We start from the raw sequence: 23,828 nt of genomic DNA on the forward strand, positions 1-23,828 counted from the left end.
AGATCGGCCCGTATATTGAGTTACTGCACTGACAGAGTGAGCATCCTGGGCTGAATGTTTGGCTCGGGCTCATAAAAAAAAAAAAAAAGGCCAAAAAGTATTGAGAGAGCCAATGTGTCCTCTCAGATTTCCGTATAAATGAAGACCAACAACCGTCGATATGTTTCAGCTTTCACTCCTCGCTCTCAGAGCATTCTTGGTCACCGCTGACGTGACTAATACGAGAATCGTGTTTAAGTCAGACCTTCAGTTTGGGGTTCAGACCGGGCCAGGCCTCTGGAGGCCTTAATGTTGGCCTGAAAGCACCGGTAGCACAAATGTAATCTGACAAATAATATCCAGAAATAAGAGATTCACACAAACTGGATGGAGAGTTGGATTAAAATCAAATTTTGTAGATAGTTTGGATGGAATGAATTTTCTGGTAAACTCTGAAAAAGATCTATTCTGGTGAACAAAAACAAAATCACTGTGATTTTTGAAGAGTTTTTTTTTTTTTTTTTCTTTAAATTTTTGAGCTGGCGTCATTGTGACTAATTTTAGCTTAACAATTCCCTTCATACTCAAACTGGTTATATAGTTTTTTAAAGCTTTGTAAAAAGTAAGGTTTTAATGCGGTGAGTGGCTTACTTGCAGCACAGTTTGCCCTCACAGGTGCAGTGCTGTTTCTCATTTGTGAACGTGTCTTTAATGTGAGTGTGTGCATTTATTTTCATAATTGTGAAGAATGAGAGTCAGATTTGATACTTAGTTCGACCTAAACACTGGGTTTATGCCGTTGGGACTCTTAGCAAAACCGAGTCCAAAACTGTAACCTAGTTTTTTCGGATTAGCAAAAAGATGACGAGGAAGCTCGTCCTTCAGGCGGCCATGTTGAATGGCGACCTGATTAAACTTCACTGAACCTGAAATAAGTAATAATACAAAGGTAAACTAATGCTGTATAATGCCAGTAATCATGGTGAGTTGTATTGATGGCACTCAAGAGGAAGGGTTTGCTTAATAAAAACAAATTTAGCTTTTTGATGCTAATTAGCGCAAGCTAGTACCCCCCTCATGTCAACATGGTAACTGAAGGATTTTGCTCCGATGTTGGAATGATGTCACATGATTCAAGCACATTCCTCTTCCAATTTCAACAACCAGTGACATTTGCTACATGTTGTAGCCCCAGCTACCATTAGCAATACGAGTTAATTCTCTCTTTTTGTGTTAAAGACTTAAAAGACATTTTCACAAAGATGTTTCACAGTAGGTTTGTAACGCTGGTTTAATAAATCACAAACTGTCTGGATAGTTGGAAAACAATTAACTCTCACTACAGCTCACAGTCATGTTTTGCTGCTACGTTTAGCTAGCTAGTCTAAGCTAGCAGCTGTGACTCTGGACTCTCCCAACGGGAAAACGTCAACTGGAAACATGGAAAACCCAACTTCCAAACACAAACAGAATGCACCATTGGCAATATTAAGCTGTTCAAATATATTGAGTATAAATTTTGAGTTTTTGCTGTTTTAGAAATTGCATTGTTGCAAATGTGTTAGTAGTTTGGATTATCTCTTGTAACTCAACCTCTGGTAGCCTCCATGTTAGACACTGGTCACTTTAACCAACTTTTCAGGTTAAAAACTTAACTTAGCATGTTGGGTCAAATCTGTAATGAATCCAGTTTTGCTATACTGACTCTTGGACTCATGTTGGTAAAACAGTCTTAACTGGATTGTATTTAAGCTAGAATCTTTAATAATGATGAGAGACTTTCCAGAGTTGTAAGTGTGTTTCCAAATCAAATAGATGAGTTATGAAATGTTTTGCTACACACAGGAATTGAGGCACTAAAATCACTGACATTAAACATTCCCAAGCAAGTTGTTCAGCATAAGTAATCACTGCAATGTAAGCTTTTGATGAGCAGGACCATGAGGCGCTGCTGAAGCGGGGCAAGCGGCACTGTGCAAAGCAGGACTGATCCCAATAAAGCCCCACATTTCCAGGCGGCAAACTCCCAGGCACTGTGAGACACACCAGTGACAGAGGCCGGCTGGGTTCACAAAGCCCTGTGGTAAATTCCCCAGCCTGGAAGAAAATCCTATTTAATTTTACAAGACCTTTCTGGCCTCTAAAAATCCTCCATGATGTCTTGGTTTGCTGGTGGGAGACGCTGCAGAGCGGAACGCCTACAGAACGCTCCGGTGGAAACTTTGTGTTGTTTTTTTAGGTCAAATCGAATGATCTGATTGTAACAGTGAGATTATTAGAATCTGTCCTGTTTTTTTATGAACGTTTTCATTTCTGCTTGATAAGTCTGGTGTAAATAAATCTGCTCTGCAGACGGGAGGAGATGACGGATCTTTGTCTTATGTTGCCTTTAATAAATTTTACTCTCGCACAGCAACACATTTGAACTGACCTGCTTCAATCCCATCAATAAAGTTTCACCTCAGACATGCAGCAGACTTCTAATGCTTTTTGTTCCTTCATCAGAATCATATTTTCAAGGTAATTCTGGCTAAATTAAGGGTTTTAATTTCTTTTAAACCTTTTTTCTGTTCAGTTTCAAGCCGAAGTTTTAAACATCTTTTAACTCCTTGAGTTATCAAAGCAAATATGGGAATGTTAGCAGTGATGCATCAATCCATGTGTTAGAGATCAGATTCAAGTAGTTTTTCCCTGATTGGTGAATGCCTGGTCTAACAGTAAAAAGAAAATTTAAATAAATCAATTCATTAAACACATGAAAGCTACAAATTCCCAATATTTTGGGGACTGTAAACACATTGACCTCCAGGATTTCCTTTAATGTTGTTATAAAAATTAAAGTTTTGTCTGATTCTTTAAAAGTTTTTGAATACTTGTCATTCCTTGATTATTTTTTCTGGTGGATTTAAATCTACTAACTCTATCAAAGAACTTGAAAAATGCAGTTTAGTTTTTCTTTTTTTTTTTTTTTTTTTTTTTTGGTCTGTCACAGTGAAAAGAAAAATCTAAATTGGTCAAAATCTGAATCAGTATCCGCCCAAGAAAAGCCTGATCTCTACTTGAAGACTTTCTACTGTAGCAAAGATAAATACATAACTATAAAAATTTGAGTCTTGTGAGTAAGATTTAATCATGGACTTAACTTCAACTATCAACTTTAAAATCTAGACGTGTAAAACTTTACAAAAAGAAATCAGAGTCTGGCTTGGAAATCTCACCTACTGATGTTAATATTTAACAGATGAAATATTCCCTTCACTTTTTCCCAGAGTTGTTTGACCCCTGACCACTTTTTGCATATGTAAAAAGTCGGCCGTGCGTGCCAGTGGTGTTTGTACTCATAGTTAAGATTAACTAGAAAAAAAATAACTAAAATAAATTAGCTTATCTGTTTTACACATTAAAAGCATAGTACTGTGTTCTGATAAATAAAGTTAACAGAACTGTTTAAAATGTTATTAAAATTTAGAAAGCATTTTCCATCATGGTCTACATTTAAAACTGTTATATGGTAAGATCTTCAGATTACTGCAAAATATTGTGTATTTATTTTTTTGTCATTTTTAAAGGAGCAGTATTATGTAAAATCAATTTTTTTTAGCTCTCCATTGTGTTATAATGTTATTTCTTCATCAGAAACATACCTGGGGTGTTGCCTTGATTTTTTCACACACGTTTGCTAAATCCTTTAATCTCTCATTCAGCTGTTCAAAACATCTGGGTGGACTTAGCCCCGCCTTAGAGGACAAAGCTCCTCCTCTGAGCTGCAGTTTCCAAACTTCCGCAGCCATCCAATGCAACTCCCCCACTCAGCTCCTTCAGACTAGCCAGCAGCAAATAGCAAACAGTCCATCACAAGGCAACACAGAGACACACAGCCATACACACAAACACTCACACCTATCGGCCTTTTGCAGAGATGCTGGAGTACCCAGAAAGAACCTGAACATGCGAAATCAACGCAGGCCAGGATTTTAACCCAGAACTTTCTTCCTGCAAGACAACAGTCCTACCAACTGCTCCACCATCCAGCTGTTTTTCAAAATCTGGAGAAATCCTGTCGTAATGCTGCATGTTTTGTTTTATTTATTTTCTGATATTTCCTATAAAAGGAGAGTAACACTTCTGAGGAACATCAGTGGCGACGTCCAGGTTGCTGATCATGTGACTAGTGATGTGAAAAAGGTTTTCAACTTTGCAAAATAAACCAACTTTGAAACGCTTCATCATAGCGTTGCGAGTTTTTGTAGAAATGTAAGAGATTTTTCAAAACTGCAATGTTTCCATTAAGCTGATTTATTTTCAAAGTGTCAAATTGTGCAATTATACGGTCAGTGAAAGCGCCGCTAGACAGAAGTGTAGAGATATACAGAGGTTCTAAAATGTATTCATTTAAAACCACTTAAATTTCCCATCATGCCGTTCATACGGTTTAAATATAAGATGCAAAAGATAGTCCTGGAGTTAATTCACGTGTGGCTGTTGCTGCACACTGTTGACCAGCTGGCTGAAAGAAGGCCGCCACACTTCTACTGTCACTTATGAGAAAGACCAATCAAGCTTTTTTTGTAAAAATTTAATCTGGAGTAAAACGGAAACTACAGGAACTCCTCGATGTTTTAAAACTAAAAGCTGTGAGTAGCGTGTTTCTATGGTAACCGACTGCAGAGCTAAGCTAACAACCTGATTCACTGATCAGTTAAAAACAGATCTTCATATTTTATGTACGTTATGTGCTTGTGTCCATGCATGACAGTGGCAATTGGTGCATTTGTGTAATAAATTCAGAAGCAGCAGGAGTAATTACTGCCTTTCTGATCATATGTCACATTTTGATGAAATACCATAACACCATAAAAGTGGATTGAAAATCAAATTCCTTCTCTTGTATAACAGACATGGGTTCATTTCAGCCTTGCTTTTTCACAGGTCCAGCTGATTTCAACTCTTCCAATTATTTCTCTGAATGTAGATCTGAGCAAATAAAAGCAATTTATTTGCTTATGGTTAAGGATAGAGTTAGGCTTCCTGACATTTCAAGACTGCCTTCTCTTTGAACGGTGTGTATTCTCGTCTTTCCCCTTTTTGAAGACTGACTACGAGAAACGGAGCTCCAGGTTTCATCATATTATAGATCAGGGAAACAGAAGGTCTTCTATTACTAATTGAAGTAAATAAGAACTGGTTTGGTTGCTTTTAGGAATTGTCAGCTATTCGAATAGTTGAATTTTAAAGTAAACAAAATGTTTCACATTTAATTTTCTTCCCAAAAGTTGGATTTTGTTTTTTCTAATAGGTTTTCTGTATTCGCTTTGTGTTTTTGTTTTGTCCAAAAGATGCCAAGAAATGTGAAAGCAGCTCTAAATATCAACTCGGTTCATTTGTGTCAGAATCCTGCGGCATCTCAAAGGAACCTCACACTTCTCTCAGCCTCTTCACACAATCGATCATGTCTACCTCTCGGCGCCGTAGCAACGGCCTTCTGTTTTCTTTTGTCGTGCTCTCTCTTTTCCTCCAAATCCCCACTTTTGCAGTGATGCATGCTGGGAGTGGTGCTGTTCGCAGGCAGCCGCTGCTGGCTCTGCCGCTTTTCTCCGTGGGATGATGATGATGAATACATTTCAATCTTCCTGTCCCTGGCTCTGACTTCAGGGAACGGCACTGTGAGCCAGGATATCAGTCTTATAGCTTATCCAGAGCGATCCATCACACACACATCGTCCTCCAACACACACACACACAAGCATGTTTGCGTGGCTATCTTTGTGGGGACTTTGCATTGACTTCTATTCATTTCTACAGCCTAAACCTTACCCTTATCCTAACACCTAACCATTGCATGAGTAACCCTAACCAAAACTTAATTCACACCTTAGTCCTAAATCTGACCCCTGACCCAAAAACAGGGTTTCTCCTTGAGGGGACCAAACTTTGATCCCACAAGTAGCAGTGGGTCCCCACAGTGTAATATGTGTCAGGAAAATGGTCCCCACAAGGTATTACAAACAAACGCGCACACACACACACACACACACACACACACACACACACACGCACACCCCCTCTCTCTTAAAGAGTCCAAATGATCATGGTGACCTTTTTCTCTCTTTTCCTCACAGTAGTGGCGTGAGGGGCAAAAATACCAACTTGTACTATCTTTGTTTAATCCAAATAACGTTCCGAATGACCGACATGGCAGACGGTCTAAATGAGACGTGCACAACAACGAGGGGCAGCAAGAGTTCGCCAAGGACTGATGTTTTGAAACCCGTCCAGGAAAAAGATGTGCGTTTAATAAAACCGAAAGGCTAAGCTTACTAACAGACTGGAGCTGACCTGATTTCCTGCTGATCAGCTGCATCTGTTGCTCGGATGTTGCTTTGTTTTTCTTTGTTCTTTTTTTTCGTTTTGCGTCCAGTTTTATTTTCGTCATAGCCAAAAAGCAGGTGTGACAACATTAGGACCATCGTGGGAATCCACATTTATTTTATGTCTCCGGGCTTCGGAGAAATAAAATCCTCTCTCCCCCTCCCTGCCCGGACTCTGTTCGGTGAAGCAGTTGTTCTACTCGGGAAAACTCTGGATTTATGAATTGAAATGTCAAGCATCGTAAATAACAACGACCGGATTTAATGACAGGTTTAGCGCTGAGAGCTTGCTGCTGTTTTGGATGATGCTCAGCAGCTCTCAGTCGTGTGTGTGGGTGTGTGTGTGTAGGTTTGTGTGTAAGTGTGTGTGCGTAGGAGGAGGAGGGCACCTGTATCTCTTGTTGTCCACTGGCACGATGTCCATCGCGATGTAGTACTGCTGGTGCGGGTCCAGGCCGGCGATTTTTACCCTCATGGCCGGAAACATCCTCCTGATTGGGGACGAAAAACAACAAAGACGTCACTGACCCGAAGACAACATGAAACTAGAAATCAGAGATTGCCATGAAAACGCCTGCAAAAACAAAAACACCTGCTAAGAATCAATTCAAATCTCTTTTTTTTTATCCCAAAAGGTAAATAAATGCCGTAACTCAAAGCATTTAAAGGATTTCCAATAGCAGTCAGTCTTACAACCAGGGCCGGTCCAAGCTTTTTTGGAACCCTGAGCAGCTTTTTGGGGGGCCTAAACGGGGGCCCATACCAACATGTCAACACCAAATGATTTATCACTCCTAAGCAACTCTATGTGTGTAACACACCTACTGTCATTAGGATCATTTGTAATTAGCAGACATTATACCACTACCATTGATTTTAACCTTACAGGAGTAACAAAGTCAAAAATAAAAAAATCATCTGGATCATTTTGAAAATGCAGGGTAGTAACATTTAATGCATGTTAGTTGGCGTTTTATTTGAACTATTTGAAAGTAACATCAGTTGATAAACACTCATTTTAAATATCTTCCATCGATAGGAAAAGATGAATCATTATTATTTATTTTTAAAAAAACAACTCAGAAATTGTTTTGCCATGTGTAATAGCATTTAGTTTGCAATATTCAAAAATATTTCTAGTGTGGTGCTCTTGGGGACCCCCTAGTAATCTGCCGCTTAGCTCGCATTGCTTTGGGCCGGCCCTGCTTACAACGAATATGTAGAGGCTTCTGGCTGCAGTCTGTTGCTATTTGTGACTGTCATGACACGCTAACAGCTCCGTAGCCAGGCAGCAGAGACGATACTCCACAGCAGCATGTCCTGGATGACGGCAACGTTTCTTGACGAGGTTTTACGTCTTGTCCAAACGTAAATAAAAAAAAAAAAAATTCTACAAGATTTTCTTTGTATTTGTTGGTATAATTTTTTTTTAAATGTCTTATTTCATTCATGCAAAAAATAAAATAAAATAGTCGACCAAGCAGAGATGTTGTGGACAATTTCTGGTCACCGATTTTGTAAATCTCAGATTCCCTTTAAGCTAAAATCCACTAAGGAATACTTTCTTTTGTAACTTCTGATGAAATTTTACATTACAAAAAGATTTTCTAATAATAATATAATTAAAATTCTAATAGTAAAGCAAAAAGTCCTGAACTGCCTGTTTTTATCACTCAAATGTAAAAGAAATATATACAGTAAAAACCTCCATGTTACTGGACCAACGTATTTAAACAGATAAAAGGATTCAGCGTATCTCAGCTGTGTCAAGTTCAGATCTGAGGAGAAGAAGCTTTACATTTATTTTTATGTGTTAGATTGTTTGATCTGTAGCAGCATTAATCAGGTTTTTGTTTAATGATGAATTATTCATATTTGAATCAGGAGCTGAATCAACCTTGTATCACCAGAGAGCAGTCTGTGTTACACAGCTCTGCAGATCTGAACAGGATTTCACTAATAATATTTTATCCTGTCATCAGATTCTCAGTTTATCTTGAACCGTTAGTTTGAAAAGGAATGTTTTCAGTTTGTAATATTTATTTATAACTTCTACGATGGTGGGGAGGGTTGTATGCTTTTTTTTTCTTCTTTTTTCACAAACATAAAATTGTGTAATGACCTAACTGATGAGATATATATAGATAGATAGATAGATAGATAGATAGATAGATAGATAGATAGATAGATAGATAGATAGATAGATAGATAGATAGATAGATAGATAGATAGATAGATAGATAGATAGATAGATAGATAGATAGATAGATAGATAGATAGATAGATAGATAGATAGATAGATAGATAGATAGATAGATAGATAGATAGATAGATAGATAGATAGATAGATAGATAGATAGATAGATTCAGACTTGAAACTTTCACTCAGATACAAAAAGTTTTTGCTACACACGTAAGAATAAAATCCTTGCTCCCTAAAACAATTAAGATAAAATATTAATTCATATTAAATCTATGCCTGAATGACTGGTTGCTAAAAATAAGACACAGTCACATTTCATTCACCAGCGGCTCAAGAGTTAACTGTGAAAAAACGTTGTGCTCAATGCAGAAGCAAACACGATATAAAGAAAGAAAGAAAGACAGACGGATGGCGGCGGACCCCCTTCTTCTGCTTGGGGCCCCATGTATCCCCGGGGCGCCTCTGCTTTTTACGTTTTCGCCCCCGATTTTTAATATCTGCTCAAATGTAAAGCAACAAATTCCCATTATCGCTCGGGATTGTAAATAGTAATGACTGGACGTCACGGATGAGCTGCTGCACTAAAAGGGAAACCGGGCTTAAAACAAACAGCGGTCCAGAGGAGGACAGTTCATCTGAACTCCGGCGCTTGAAATGCGCCGTTTTCCCCTCTTTTCATTTAAAGCTCGTAAATCGAGGCCTCCCTAACGAGAAAGAGAAAGTAGTTTCTCTCTCTCTCTCTCTCTCCTTCCCTTCTCCTCTGGATTTATGGCCTTATTACGAGCAGGCCGTGAAATGCGCACGGCGACGCGGCCGTGTCCGCCTCATTCACTCTGCTTCAGCGCAAACTGATTGCTGTGCTATTTATGAGCTGATTACCAATTTAATCCTAATTTATTCCAGCAGCCGAGGGCAGCTCGTGTATTTCCAGCGGAGGGAGAAGCCGGGCCGTAATTTAACCCTGAAGGACCGCAGCAGAGAGGAAGGAACCACTTTGGGTCTAGACGAGACCAAACACACGCAAAGAAACGGCGCCTCAAAACTGTTTGGGAGCATAAAAAAATAAAATAAAAATGATTGGTTTAGAGTCATAGACTCCCCTATTATTATTATTATTATTATTATTATTATTATTATTATTACAAAGAGAGCTGATGTCTAATAGGATGAATAAATGAAAGAATTTTAGTCTTTTTTCAGGAATATGAAGCGCAGAAAATCTTCGAACAGGAAACTAAAATTAAATGGTTTAAACGTTGTTTTTTTTAGTAACAACAATAATAATCTGAAATTATTTTAATCTAATTGAATTTTGCTGATGTTTTTAAAATTATATTTTAAAATAATAAACAAAACCTGTCAATGAAACGTCACTTCTTTTTTTTTTACTGCCTCAATGTGCCGAAGTTTCTAGACAAAAAAATGTTTTTTCCTCTCATGCAAACAAAATGTACAATTTGTTTGATAAAGACGCGGCAGAAATTGCTGAGATAGTGCGCGTGCCGGGTGGAAAGGCTCGCGGCGCTGCGAGCACGAAAAGGTGAGCGCGAGGTCCTTCCTCCAAGACACCGCAGGTCAACTCCTCTTCTTACTCGGTTTTTTATTTTATTTTATTTTATTTTTATTATTATTATTTTTGGTCCGTGCGCTTCGAAATGAGCGCGAGCCCCACCCCAGAGCACGAAACAGAGGGGATTAATGAAAAGCAGCTCGTGCTGCGCTCCGACTTTAACCTGCGGCGCGCGAGAAGGCCCGAACCGAGCCGAGAAGGGGCGACCCGCACGTGCAACACATTAGCACCCAGCGGCAGCACAACGAGCGCGTGAGCGCCAGACGCAGACCCGCGCGCAGCTGAAGAAAATAAAATAAAAAATTATATATATATATATATATGTATGTATAACACATAAGTTATCATATCATAATTTAGGACACTAAGAAGTCGTCGGGATTTTATGTTGGCAAAAAAAAAGCAGTGGTGAGATTTTACTAAAAAAAATAATCTATTCATTGACTTTAATATATAGTCCACGATAGATTCAAATGCTATTTTGAGAAAACCATTCCATTTTTCAAAGTAAAAGCTCTCCCCACGGTGTTTTAAAGCTGCTCCTATTAGAGTCACGCCACACTGTTGTGTTGTTTTTGCTTTCCACAGCAATCTGAGGTGATAACCAGAAGATGAATCACTAGATTACCTCTGAGTATCTGTGTGCTTTCACAAACAGAATGGAGGCCTGGTCGAGTTCTGACGGCGTTGCAGATCATTGCTGTCTATTATCCAGCTCTTATCTCAGGAGTCTGACTGATACAATAACACACCAAGACATCGTCCAGCTACTTTTTCTTAAACTGCTCACAGCGTCAGGAAAATATAGGCAACTGACAAGCAACTCTTTTTTTTGGTTCCTTTTAAATTGCATTTTGGCACTGCACAGCTGTCCGCATCACCAAACCGGCCTCTGAGGACCATTTGGGCCAAAGACGCTCAGCTGAGGGGATAAACCGATGGGCAGAAGGTCAGGGGTTTTTTTTCACAGAAGTAGGCAGCATGGATTCAAACCTGATTCTATATTTTTATTAGAAGACAAACCTAAAGAGAAAAACTCAACAAAATAAAACTAATGGAAAGAAGAGAAGAAAAGGATAAAGGTTAAAAAAAAGAGCAATCCGTCAGACACAAAGGAGCCAATCTTTTTTTAAATGACTGTCTTGTGTAGTTTGTATTTAGACTTTGGCTCCTTTTTTGTCCTTATATCCTGTTTGGTTCTTGCCTACGTGGGCTTCAAAGACTTTACCCAAAATAAGTAAAGGTATCAATATCAATCACAACAAATGCTCCAAACGCCTGATTGAAACCTAAAACACACTGAGTGGATGGATGGATGCTGACGGTGGATACAGGGACAGGCCACGTAGCATTTAAATGAAAACTCATCCTTTAAACCGCTAACTACTTTATTCCTGCTAAAGTTTAAAAAATGACAACATCAAAGGAAGTCACTCAACGTTTTTGTTAGAAGTGAGTCTAGGAAGACAACTACATATATCCAGGCCTGAATCGATATATCAATAAATCCGTTAATCGCATGATAAATTAAAACGAGCTCAATAATCTCCAATTGAATGATTTGTCGTTTTTCTCATTTGTCTTTCTTTCTACCAAAACACTGGATGAGAAAGTCTTCAGTCTGGTGCTTTGGTCTCACCTGGACCGTTCTTGACGGGTCATTTTGTTTAGGGAAACCGCACAAGTCATTTTATTTGTTATTTCTGTTGTTTTCTTTATTTATTTTGGATATTTAAGGTGTCTTCCAGTTCCAGTGCTGAATGTTGATTAGAATTGAAACTTTATTGATCATTGAGAATGCGTTATTGCATTATTATGCCGTTACCATTACATTACTTGAAAACGGTCTCAAAACTACAACATTATCATTTATCGCAATAAGTTCTGGGGATAACTTATCGTCCAGCAACATTTGCTATCGCGACAGGCCTAGTTGACCGCTTCGACGCCGGGCTAGGCCCCAAACGTCCCAGGAGCCTATAGCAACAGCCCAGTCTGTGCCTCAGCCAGCAGCTGAGCCCGCCGCCTACCTGCCGGCCTTGGTGATGATCATCTCCGTGCCGATGTCGTGGAAACGCTTCCAGAGGTCGGCGCACTGCAGCTCCACCTGGATCTCCTCCATGGAGGCCGAGGGCGAGGCGTCGCAGGCGCCCGGGGCCAGGTCGGCGGGCGAGCCGAAGGAGCACGACGTCCTCTCGGCCAGACCCTCTCCATCCGAGCCGGGGCTCGCCTCTGAGTCTGGATGGGGGCGAAAAGAGCGGAGGGGGAGAGAGAGTGATGAGGATTAACGGAATAAAAAAAAAAAATTTTAAATAAAAAAAGCGTGGGTTTTTTTTTTTGGCGTTTTTTATTTCGTAGAGGAAAGTTGGCTCGTGCGAGCGTGCGCTGCAGCGTTCCTCCTGTGAGTCTTCATCACCGGACCCCCCGGACCCTCGGCAGGCCGGGCTTGGCTTGCCGTCTCGTGGAGACAGAAGCGGGATAAAAGCCGCGTGAAGCTTCTGCGGAGCGACGAAGAAAAATTGTTGCTCTCTCTTTTCTTTTTCTTTTTATTCTGGTCAGGCAAACGACTATTTCAATGAAAGAGGTCTGGGATATGAAATTTCCCACAAAGTGATCATTGACAGAAAAGATGAATTCACAAAAATAATCAAGAGGTTAAATCGGATTTTTTTTTTAAAAAAAGCTCATTTTTCTTAGAGACGAACCCACACTGCAAAAACACAAAATATTACCAAGTATTTTTATTTTAGCTTCTAGTGCAAATATCCTAATACACTGAAAATAATACAAAAGTACCTGAAAAATAACTTTTCGTCAAAATACAGGAGCTTGTTTTAATTCCTAAATATTGACATAAAAGTACTAAAGTACTAGTTCCACTGTCAAATTATTTCATGTATAACATGGGAAAATGTTCTGTTATGGATTAAATAATCTACTTGTGCTTCTGTACCAATATTAAGAAATTATTGACTGAAAACAAGCTCCTATATCTTGATGAACAGTTACTTGTAAGCTTGTTTTAAGTCAATAGTTTCTTCATATTCATGAAAAAGTAGCGGTTCCATTCGCAGATTATTTTACATGGGAAAAATGCTTAGTTATAAATGAAATAATCCACCGGTGGAACTTTGTCAATATATATTTAGGAATTATTGACTTAAAACAAGCTCCTGTATCTTGCTGAAAAGTTACTTATCAATTAGTTTTGTCTTATTTCAAGTGTACTAAGATATTTGCACTAGAAACTAGACCATAATACTTGGTTAGATGTTGTGTTTTTTGCAGTGCACAGGAGTTTGTGATCCTGAAGAACATGAAAGTCATCAATTACACTAGAAAAATAAATAAATTTAGAGACAATTCTACATTTTTAACACTGTTTCTAAATTGTATCATTAAATCCCTTCTTCCTGTAACAAGACTGACTTTATTAGACAGCAGATGTTCATTGCATCTGGTTAGAATAGACTGAAAAGGCGTGATATTTCAATAATGTTTTATGTCTCAGTTACAAAGCAGGTCTTCATTTTTATTTCTTTTTACTTTGGATGACAATCCGTTTCTAAAGGAAATATTGAAGTTGCTGGTCGTGGTTGTGTTGCTGTGGGAAACCCAGCGGATGTGTCTGTTGTCTCAGAGGGAAACTTCTCAGTCTTTGCACTTGTGAACGGCTGAATCTCATAACCGCATCCTTCATTGACGTGTTTTTCATTTTCATGCATTTACTCTCAGAGAGGGATCTAATTAAAAGTCGGGCTGGCTTTCCTCGTGCAGACGAGCCGTCGCACGTGAACGGCAGCGGGACGAACACCCGACCTTGAGGTCGCCCAGTGCTGAATTATGTCTTGCTTTTAGGATTAGGGTCACCTCTAAACTCTGAGAGTTAACAAAGTTCATATCCTCTTCGTTTTGAACGAGAAAATAATCAGAGCTTTATGCTCGGAAATAGAAGAAAAGAAAGCAATTAGATTACAAGTTTTGTAAAAATTGATTTGAATTAGACGGCAAATGTATTAATCTTGGCAAACACTAAGTGTTTAAAACTGTTTACTCTCACCATAAATCCACGCTCAAATATTAGATATCCCAAAATACACCCAGACCCCTGCCACCGCCGCTGAGTCAAACGTCTGTGTGCGCTTATTTAGATTTGAAAATCTCTCTGGGGGGAGGAATCCCAGAATGCCTCGTGATTTTTCCAGCTGGGGCATCAAAACCTTTCCGTGCGCACGATATCCTCACTTGACCGCCGCGTGCTAAATCTCATTTCACTTTTCTGAGAAAATCTTTTACAACGACCTCGCTCGCAACCCCGGAGCCACCCAGGAAAAAAAAGCAAGAGAGGGGGGTGGGGGGGGAAGGCAGAAAAATGCAATAATGTATTATTTATTGCTGGTCCTGACATGCCGAGGTTGGCTTGGCAGTGCCGGAGGAAGGAGGAGGGTGCGAGGGGGGGGGGGGGTAACACAAATACGCTTATGCAAATGCAAGGAGCTGGGAGAGAGAGAGAGACAGAGAGAGAGAGACAGAGAGAGAGAGAGACAGAGAGAGAGAGAGACAGAGAGAGAGAGACAGAGAGAGAGACTGGACAGCATCCCGGGCGAAACTGCCGCAGCGCAGCCAAGCCCGCTGGAAAGGAGAGAAGGAAGGAAGAAATGGGGGAGATGAAGATGAGGGAGAGAAAGACAAGAAGGCGAGAAGTGGTGAGGGCCGTAATGAGCCCTGAGAGACAGCGGGGGCGGAGGAGGAGGGAGTCTTTCTATCATCCTTCCAGTGTCACTGCAGCCAGGGAGGACTGTCGCACATGATTAGTGTCCGCTTCTCTCCTTTAACTGTTCACACTCAGGCAGATAGACACTCAGCCCCCCCGTCCCCCCACACCTCCCTCACACTTTGTAAACACATTCTGCTCGGGTAAAAGACGACGAGCCCGGTGGCTCCGATTCTCACCGGGCCCCGGCAGCGCCTACCGCAGGGATGAGCTCATTGCAACACGCTCGTCCAACAAACGGTCGCGCTTGGAAAGATTTTTTTTTTTTTTTTTTTTTGTAAAATGTAGCAACATCGAAACTATTGGACAGTAAGTGCAAACCCACAAAATTGTACAAAGGGATTTTGGTCTAGTTTTGTAGTGTAAATATCTTAGCACACTTGAAATAAGATAAAACTAACTCAAACGTAACTTTTCAGCGAGATATAAGAGATTGTTTTAAGGCAGTAATTCCCTAATATTGATGAAGAAGAACTAGTTTTACTGGCAGATTATTGCACTCATAAAACATTTTTCCATATGTTTTAAGTGAAATAATCTGCCTTTGGTACTAGTACTTTTTTAATCAATATTAAGGAATTACTGACTTAAAACTAGCTGAAAAGTTTTCTTTTTTCCATATTAACATTTTATTTCCGGGTAACACATTAAATAAAGGTGTTTCTTTGGGTTAAATTGATTTATTCTAGTACGGCTAACAGATTGGCATATCTTTTTTTATTATTATTATTTGCTTTCAACTGACAAACTACAATATGTAGAATCTGTTGAAAAGTGAAAAACATTTGAAGTCAATGTAACATTTAGAGATGGGAAAACTGTGGTTTTTAAATTGAATCTCATTCATTAAATCCTGAACGAAAAATTGAAACTGTGATATTTAAAACTCCAAAGAGCTAAAAACAATGAAGGACCACTAGGATATAATATTACCAGTTTGACATGTGGGACCTTAAACTGATCATATACAGTAACATATTCCAACAGTTTGACTTAAAAATTACATTTTAGAATTTAAATCTTCAGGGGGGAAAAAAATATACATGTCACAAACAAGAGGCTTAAAATAATAAACTGCTAAAATGGACCTGCACTATATTTTTGTTGTTGTTGTAACTGTAGAGTGACTGTGTTCACGGCAGTTCCTCAGGGTTGAAACAATGGGCTGGTGTCCCTGGAGATTTCATATTAGTGAAACTGACACATTGCGTAGCGTGTGACCTGTTCATAGCGTGGTGCTGCAGGCTTCCAATGTATTCTTGTGAAATCTATACATAGAACCGTGACATGAGTTACAGTGAAAACAACTAAAACAACAAAAACATATACCGAATAACACACACAAAAAAATAAAAATTACAAAATTATAAATCGGCCTAAAAACAGACTCTGTATGGCTCCGGGTTGCTTCGAGCGTCTGCTCCAGAACGGAGGCTTCAACAACCCAAATGGGCCGGAGGAGAACAGAGGAGAGAAAATCGCTAGTCATTAGTTCTTGTTTCTTTCATATGTGTTGTATTTAACGGTCATATTGAAAGGCCTGACGCAATCAATTAATCGCATAATAAATCGTAACAAGCTCATTAATTTCCATTTGGGTGATTTATCATTTTTCTTTTCTCTCTTTCTACCAAAGACTAGACGTCGAAAGTTTTCAGTCTGCTGCTTTGGTCTCAACTAGTCTCTTTTTTTTTTTTAGGACAGTTTTGTTTGCAGAGACTCCAAAATTTGTTTTCTTTGCAGTTCCTGTTGTTTTGTTTATTTATTTTTGGATATTTAGAATGTCTTCCAGTCCCGGTGTTCACATATTCACTAGAATTTTACGTGTACGGATCTTTGAGAATGCGTTCTCGCATTATTTTTGCCACTATTAATAGATTACTTTAAAATGCTCTCAAAACAGCAATAACATCGTTTAGCGCGATACCTTCTGGGACGATTTATCACCCAGAACATTTGTTGCCGTGACAGGTTTAGCTGTCAGTACTGCCTGGCTGCACTTTGCTTTAACTGCAGCTTTACTTTACAACTTAAATACCAGAGCTACTGGGTAAACTGTGTGCCACTGACTTATAGTTTCGACGACAAACAATATACAGTTTAGTTTGGTTTAGTTTCTGCCTCCTTTATTTTAAAACTTTAAATAGAGTAAATTGTTGGAAAAAAATTTGGCTTGAAATACAGTAAAAAAAAAAATTTAAATAAAGTGCATTTGTGGTTAAAAGAAAAAGAGGCTTCAGGGGAATCAGTTGCACTGCAGAGACTGAATGAAGGGATGGTAATAATAATAATAATAATAATAATAATAATAATAATAATAATAATAATCCATTAAACCTATGCAGCGTTTTTTGGTTGCTCAAAGACACTTAAAGATGGAGAGCAGAAGGTAAAGAAGTCTGGATGCCCTGTCATCAGGCTGGAGGACACGTCCTCTGACACTCAGCAGCCACACACACACATACACACACACACACACACACACACGTCAGCACGGCATCAGCTCATTTTCACTTCTCTATCACTCAGCGTCTAGTTTTCAGCTTAGCTTTCATTTTGCTTTCTGAAAAGATGCTTTTTGTATTATCGAGAAGAAATTTGCCGTTCGTTTCTCTCTGTCACAAACACACACACACACACACGCATTACCTCACACACACTCTGCTCGTCCTGTGCTTGACCTCCATAAAAACACCCAGAGTGAACCAGCTTGGTGCCACACGTCGTTCTGACCTCCGACTTCACATTTAGACACGTTCCTATCGGTTAGAGACGCGCTGAAGGCTGGACAGCTTTATGTGTCGTTCAGCAAGAAGTAGGAGCTCGTTATAAGTCAATAATTCCTCAATACACATCAAAAAGTTCTTGTTTCATTTGCAGATTACTTCACATACAACATGGGGAACATGCTGAATTACAAATGAAGCAATCTTCCAGTGGAACTACTGCTTTTTCCATTATATATTAAGGAATTATTGACTTAAAACAAGCTGCTATATCTTGCTGAAAAGTTGCTTATGAGTGAGTTTTGTCTTATTTCAAGTGCATTAAGATATTTGCACTAGAAACTAGACCAAAATTACTCGGTAAGATTTTTTGGATTTTGGCACTTGCTTCCTAAAATAACCACAGTTTCATTGTTGCTACAGTTTCTAAAGTAACGCGTTAAAAACTGAACATTTTTAACCTTCACACCGACACTGAAGGTCAGGCTGAGTCAGCTTCATCAAACCCGACAACTTTAGGGACACATTCGGACGTCTTTACGTCGCCTCACCTCTCAGCTTGTCAACAAAAATGTCCCTTTGAGTAGAAGGAAGGCAACAAGGTTGATGTCTACTCAGCAACATTTCATCTAATGAAATATGTTTAACTGTTTCAGGGAAGAGTTTGCAAAAATCATGTTACACTTAAAGTAAACTGACCATAAAACAGGTCGTGTTCGATCTGAAAGTGAAAGGCGTGCAGCCGTCTGACTCGGGGTTACGATTAAACCTTGGATGCTGGAATCATTTTCGCAACCTCTTCATTATTATGAAGCCCACACATCCGCACATTTCCATCCAAACGTTTTGAATATTTACACATGCACATCCCCGCCATGTTTACGGTTTCAATCGCAAGTTAAAATCAGGAGGAAACGAGTTCATCATTCCTATTCCGAAATCAGTGAGGCCGTCTTCGGGTTCCAGTTTATTCTCTTTGCCGTTTCTGCGTGATTTACGGGACGCGGCTTGTGGCCCTTATGATTTTTATTTTTTGGGGCGGGGGGGGGGGGCGAGGGAGCTGATTTTATAGAATAATTATCTGAATTTAAAGGCGTCTGGTTGAGCTGAACGCATATGAAACACACACGCGTGTGCAATGGCCTTATGATGTAACTGAGGCCTATATTTAGCTCTGCGTCTCAGTGGGAAACAGCCTCAACTGTCAGGCTGCCTCAGCAAACATTTTATTTACCGTCCAAATTAGACATGTTTTATTTGCATTCTTTACATATAAGAGAAAAAATTAAATGTATGAAGTTGTGAACATTTTCTCTCCTTTTGTGGGGGGGGGGGGGGGGGGGGGGATATTTTTTTATTTGTTGACCCCCGCCGACCCTCACTCGTAAATAACACATCATAAACCAAAAATGTTTTAATATAAATTCCTTAATTTACAACAGAGTGACTTTCCTAACTGATTCAAGTCTTTAAAGTTTCAGGTTAAAATAATAATAATAATAATAATAATAATGATAATAATTTTGGATTTTCTAGTGCCTGAAAGAAAAAAACATTTTACTCTGAATTTGGAGATAGAAACGTTTATATATGTTTTTGTTTAAGGAGGAGCTGATAGTGAATATTATGAAGGATCTGAAAGATGAACAGATCAGCTGTGATGTGTCGTCTTCTGCTAAATAATGAGTTCTGAATTTAGACAGGCTCTGTTAGAACAGCTCAACGTAACGCAATTATTTTACTATGTAATCGTCTCACCCAACTGTTGGAGTGTGTGTGTGTGTGTGTGTGTGTGTGTGTGTGTGTGTGTGTGTGTGTGTGTGTGTGTGTGTGCGTGTGTGTGTGTGTGTGTGTTTAAGAACTGTTTCTGTGCGTAAAAGCTAAGCCTCTCTAAGAAGTGGAGCTCGGGTTTATAACAGATGTAGTTTCACTTGTTAATTGCCGCTTTAACGGATCCATATTAGAGCCGTGTGGAAGTAGGAACTTTGTGAGGTCTCACAAAACCAGCTTTTTCTTTTGTGTGTGTGGGTGTGTGTGTGTGTGTGTGTGTGTGTGTGTGTGTGTGTGTGTGTGTGTGTGTGTGTGTGTGTGTGTGTGTGTGTGTGTGCGCTAACGGGCCTGTAGAGCTCCTCCGGTCAGCTTGTTAAAAAATAAAAAATAAAGTGCTGCAGACTCAGTCCTGCTCTCTGTCTTCTCAGGCTAATAAACGTGTTATACGACCGGCCGGCTTCCAGCCTTAAAGCCTGCTGGAGCTGAGTAAAAAGAGAGAGAAGAAGAAGAAGAAGAAGAAGAAGAAGAAGAAGAAGAAGAAGAAGAAGAAGAAGAAGAAGAAGAAGAAGAAGAAGAAGAAGAAGAAGAAGAAGAAGAAGAAGAAGAAGAAGAAGAAGAAGAAGAAGAAGAAGAAGAAGAAGAAGAAGAAGAAGAAGAAGAAGAAGAAGAAGAAGAAAAAAACTAATCACTCCGCTAAGGATTCCTCTAAACCACATAATGTGACCACAGAGACTCGCTGTTCTCGGTCACCGCCGCCTGATGCTCCACAGCGCAGGGCTGTAGGTCCGGAGCGGGATCCTGCCAGGAGCCGCGGCGGCTAATGAGAGGAGGGGGGCTCTGGATGGAGGACCGGGGTGGGGGAAGAATTACTCCAGATAAAATCTGATTGAGAAAAGTGCTTCTTAAAACGACTGGGACGACCACCGAGAGTTTTAAACAAAAACGGAAAGAAAAAAGGCTTTAAGTGCGATTTTTTCGTTTGTTTGTTTGTTTACCATCTTTGCCCCTTTTAGGGCTCACAAAAAAGCAGCGCTGCTTCTAATTAGCGCTCCCTCGTTTAAACCGCAGCGCAGACAGCACAGTGCCTCAACAACAACAAAAACAACAGGCTTCCTGTAAGGGGTCAGGGACACAACTCCATTCTTTTCAACGTTTCTTTCTTCTTCTCCTTCTTTTTTATTTTTATTTATTTTTGTTGTTTTATCGGAGCGAAGAGGCGCGCGACGTAAAAAGAGCGTTGAGTTCCGGAGGCCAGGCTGCGCGAGGACCTCCGTCCCACACCGATCCGAACCGAACTCATCACGATGAAATCAACATAACATTAAAGTGAAATACCTGTTTTCTGTTATTATTACGTATCTAAATTTCCAAATATATAAGCTGTGCTTTTAAACCGTGTATATATGAGTTATATATACCACGGCCGACTCACTGCACCGCGTCAGCGTGTCCACTTTCAGTCCGGAGGACGGAGGACACGTCCGGACCTTAATCCACGAAGGTCGGGGCTGAAAATGTGTGAGCGGAGGAGGCCTGACGCTGGCGCGCGCGTTAGAGCCGGGCGCACGCGAGGCAGCGGGAGGATTTCAGCGGCGGCGCAGCTCCACATGTGGAAAATAAATGAAACGGGCAAGTGAGATGAAAATGGAAAATTAAAGATAAATAAATATGAATGAAGCCGTTCACACACTGGGAAGACAAACTGAATAATAATAATTACAACAACAACAACAATAATAATAATAATTATTATTATTATTATAATTATAATAATCATAATTGTTATTATAATTATAATAATAATAGTAATAATAGGTATTTGGGGGGGTAGTTTTTTTAGTCAATACTTTTGGATATAAATTACGTCAAAAGATACGTAAATTAATTAGTCAATCTTTTATTTGCTTACTCAGCACTAGCTTTGTTCAATTCCAACTAAAAGATAGAAAACACACAAAAAAAACCTGCTCTGCGACGAATGCGTGAATTAATACTGATATGATCAACTTTTTAAAAACATATCGACCTTTCCAAGAAGCCAAGACGCGGAGTTCAAGTCTGATGAGTGTAAAACGCCGTTGCTTAGATTAAGTCTCCACAAGTTTCGCAACTACGATTTTTATAAGAGTTTTCTATTTTTTTTTTTTTTTTTTGACCTAACGAGAATATCATCTGACTTAATGTCACTGTTTATATACTTGATTAAAAATTCAGATAATTGTAGTGGCTACTATTTATTGCACCCCCCCAACCCCCCCAAAAAAATCAATATAGTTTTATGCTGAGTACAGTGTGGTTGTAGAGACAGAATACCAAATATGAAATAATATGAATAAATAATAGGGTCGCTCTTTTATTTGTTGTCAAATGTAAGCAGTAAAACTGTTATTAATATTCTTTTTGTTTATTTTTCTTCCCACTCCATTTTATCTGTATGTATCCCTTACGCACTGCGCCCCTGTCTGCGCCTCCAGCGGCCTCCTGCCTGACCTGCTCTGACCTGTTTTGCGCAGGGTCAACTGATTATTTTTACGCACCTGTCCTCTCGGCGTCAGGATGTTTCGGTGTGTGAACGTCCGCTCCTGTTTTACAGTGAAACGCGATAGATGAGAGTCACTTATTTGAGTCTTGGCGCGAGCGGTTTACGGCCCCAGTTACCCAAAGGTTGACTGGTTTTTACGCACCAAAGTGTTCAAGACGCACACCGTGACTGTGTGCGTCGCTGTCCAGAGGCACTGGATCCTTTAAAGGTGCAAACCGACTTTTTTTTTTTTAAATTTTAATTTTTATTTAAGTCAACGCTTTCTGTGACACAGTTGTGTGAAGTTAAAGCAGGGCCTGCACGCGTTCCTTTTTTTTTTTTTTTTTTTTTTTTTTTGTAAATGAACCGCAACAGTTGTGTTTCCCTGCGGTGTTTTTGCTGGAACGCAGCCGCAGAGGAGCGGATGCATTTCTCGGGGTTGGACTGCGGAGCATATGCGCTCTGTGTCGGAAGCCTGGGGTCCATAGGCGTGGAGCCACGACGCAGAGAGACCTGACGGGAACTTTTGGCGGTGTTTGTTTTTTTTAAGGAAATAATATATATTTTATATATATATATATATGCATATGTGTGTGTGGGTGTGTGTGTGTGTGTGTGTGTGTGCGCGCACTGACCCGGGTCCATATCCAGACAGTGCGCCGGATCCTCTCCGTCCGTGGCGAGGCTCTCCATGGACAACTCCAGCTCCTTCTCCTCCCAGCCCCGGAGCTTCCTCTTCTTGTTGGAGCCGATCAGGGCTTCCACGGAAAACGCGTGGGCTCTAGAGCTCAGAGCTGCGGCCGATCGCCTCCTCTCACTCATTTCTCTCAAATCCACCCGAAGAGTTGGGCAGGAGGAGGAGGAGGAGGAGAACGTGGCGAAAATTCACAACGGCAAGAAAAACCCCGCCACCCCCCGAGCTCCCCCGAAACCCCCTCACTCCGTCCCGTCCAAAAGCAGCGAGGCAAAACAGTGACGAACAAAAAACAAAACAGAGGAGAAGAAGAAGAAGAAACTGCACACGTCAGTGTTTACAGCAGGGCGCAAACTCACCAAGTGTCCAAAGTAATCCTAGTAAACTTTGACTAGAAAACGGAGAGTTTTCTATCAGTCCGACTGCGCGCGGACTGATAGTTCGGATGCGGTCAGCGGCTTTTTGCGCGCCCTGCTCTCTGTCCTGCTTTTTCTCTTTGTGCCCCACTAACTCCTCTCTGATTGATACTCACTTCTGGAGGATTTTTTTTTCTTCAGTCGCAGAGAGAGAGAGAGAGAGAGAGAGAGAGAGAGAGAGAGAGAGAGAGGGGTGGGGGGTGGCGGTCTCCTTTAACTCTGTCAAAAAAGAAAAAAGTTAAAGCGCCCAGCCTCCAATGAGGAGTCAGACCGGAAAGCCAGACGGACGGTTCTGTCCAATGGCGGCGCGGCGGAGACGTGAAGTCTAGAAAACAGTGAAGGACGGCTTGAACTGATGAAACAGGCACGATGGAGCTCAGACAGCGGAGGGGAATTAAAATGTATTCTACAATGACCTCATCTGATAATAAAATGTTGCCCTTTTTATTATTATTATTATTATTATTATTATTATTATTATTATTATTATTATTATTATTATTATTATTATTATTGTTATTATTATTATTATTATTATGCATTTCTAAGTTCCCCCGCATCACTGCTTTTTTATTAAAGATCCCGCGGTCCAGAATTGGGGTTGATTTTTTATCTTTTCATTTTTAATTTTTTTCCTGGGTGGGGGGTTGTGAGGGGTTGGGATGTGTAGTTGCAGCTGCGCGTCTGATCCGCTCCAACACCCACATTAACCGCCTCGACTCACGATTTAAACTGAAACTTTGAACATTTCGCTGATTTTTATATTTTCTAACCCGCGCCTGGGTCCGCGCGCAGGCAGGTTCCCTG

At 40.1% G+C, this 23,828-nt stretch overlaps 1 protein-coding gene across 1 annotated transcript in view; it reads right to left on the reverse strand.

Moving 5' to 3' along the window:
* Nucleotides 1-22,812, reverse strand: part of tbx15 (T-box 15) — a 53,033-nt gene extending 30,221 nt beyond the window's left edge. The window contains exons 1-3 of the mRNA XM_023337645.1: nt 22,547-22,812; nt 12,151-12,358; nt 6,737-6,838 (exon numbers count right to left, since the gene is read on the reverse strand). Coding sequence (XP_023193413.1) covers nt 6,737-6,838; nt 12,151-12,358; nt 22,547-22,733 — 497 coding nt within the window. The 5' untranslated portion in view covers nt 22,734-22,812. The remainder of the gene's footprint in view (nt 1-6,736; nt 6,839-12,150; nt 12,359-22,546) is intronic.
* Between the last annotated feature and the right edge of the window lie 1,016 nt (nt 22,813-23,828).

The sequence above is a fragment of the Xiphophorus maculatus genome, chromosome 7 (assembly GCF_002775205.1).
Source record: "Xiphophorus maculatus strain JP 163 A chromosome 7, X_maculatus-5.0-male, whole genome shotgun sequence".
Taxonomy (NCBI): domain Eukaryota; kingdom Metazoa; phylum Chordata; class Actinopteri; order Cyprinodontiformes; family Poeciliidae; genus Xiphophorus; species Xiphophorus maculatus.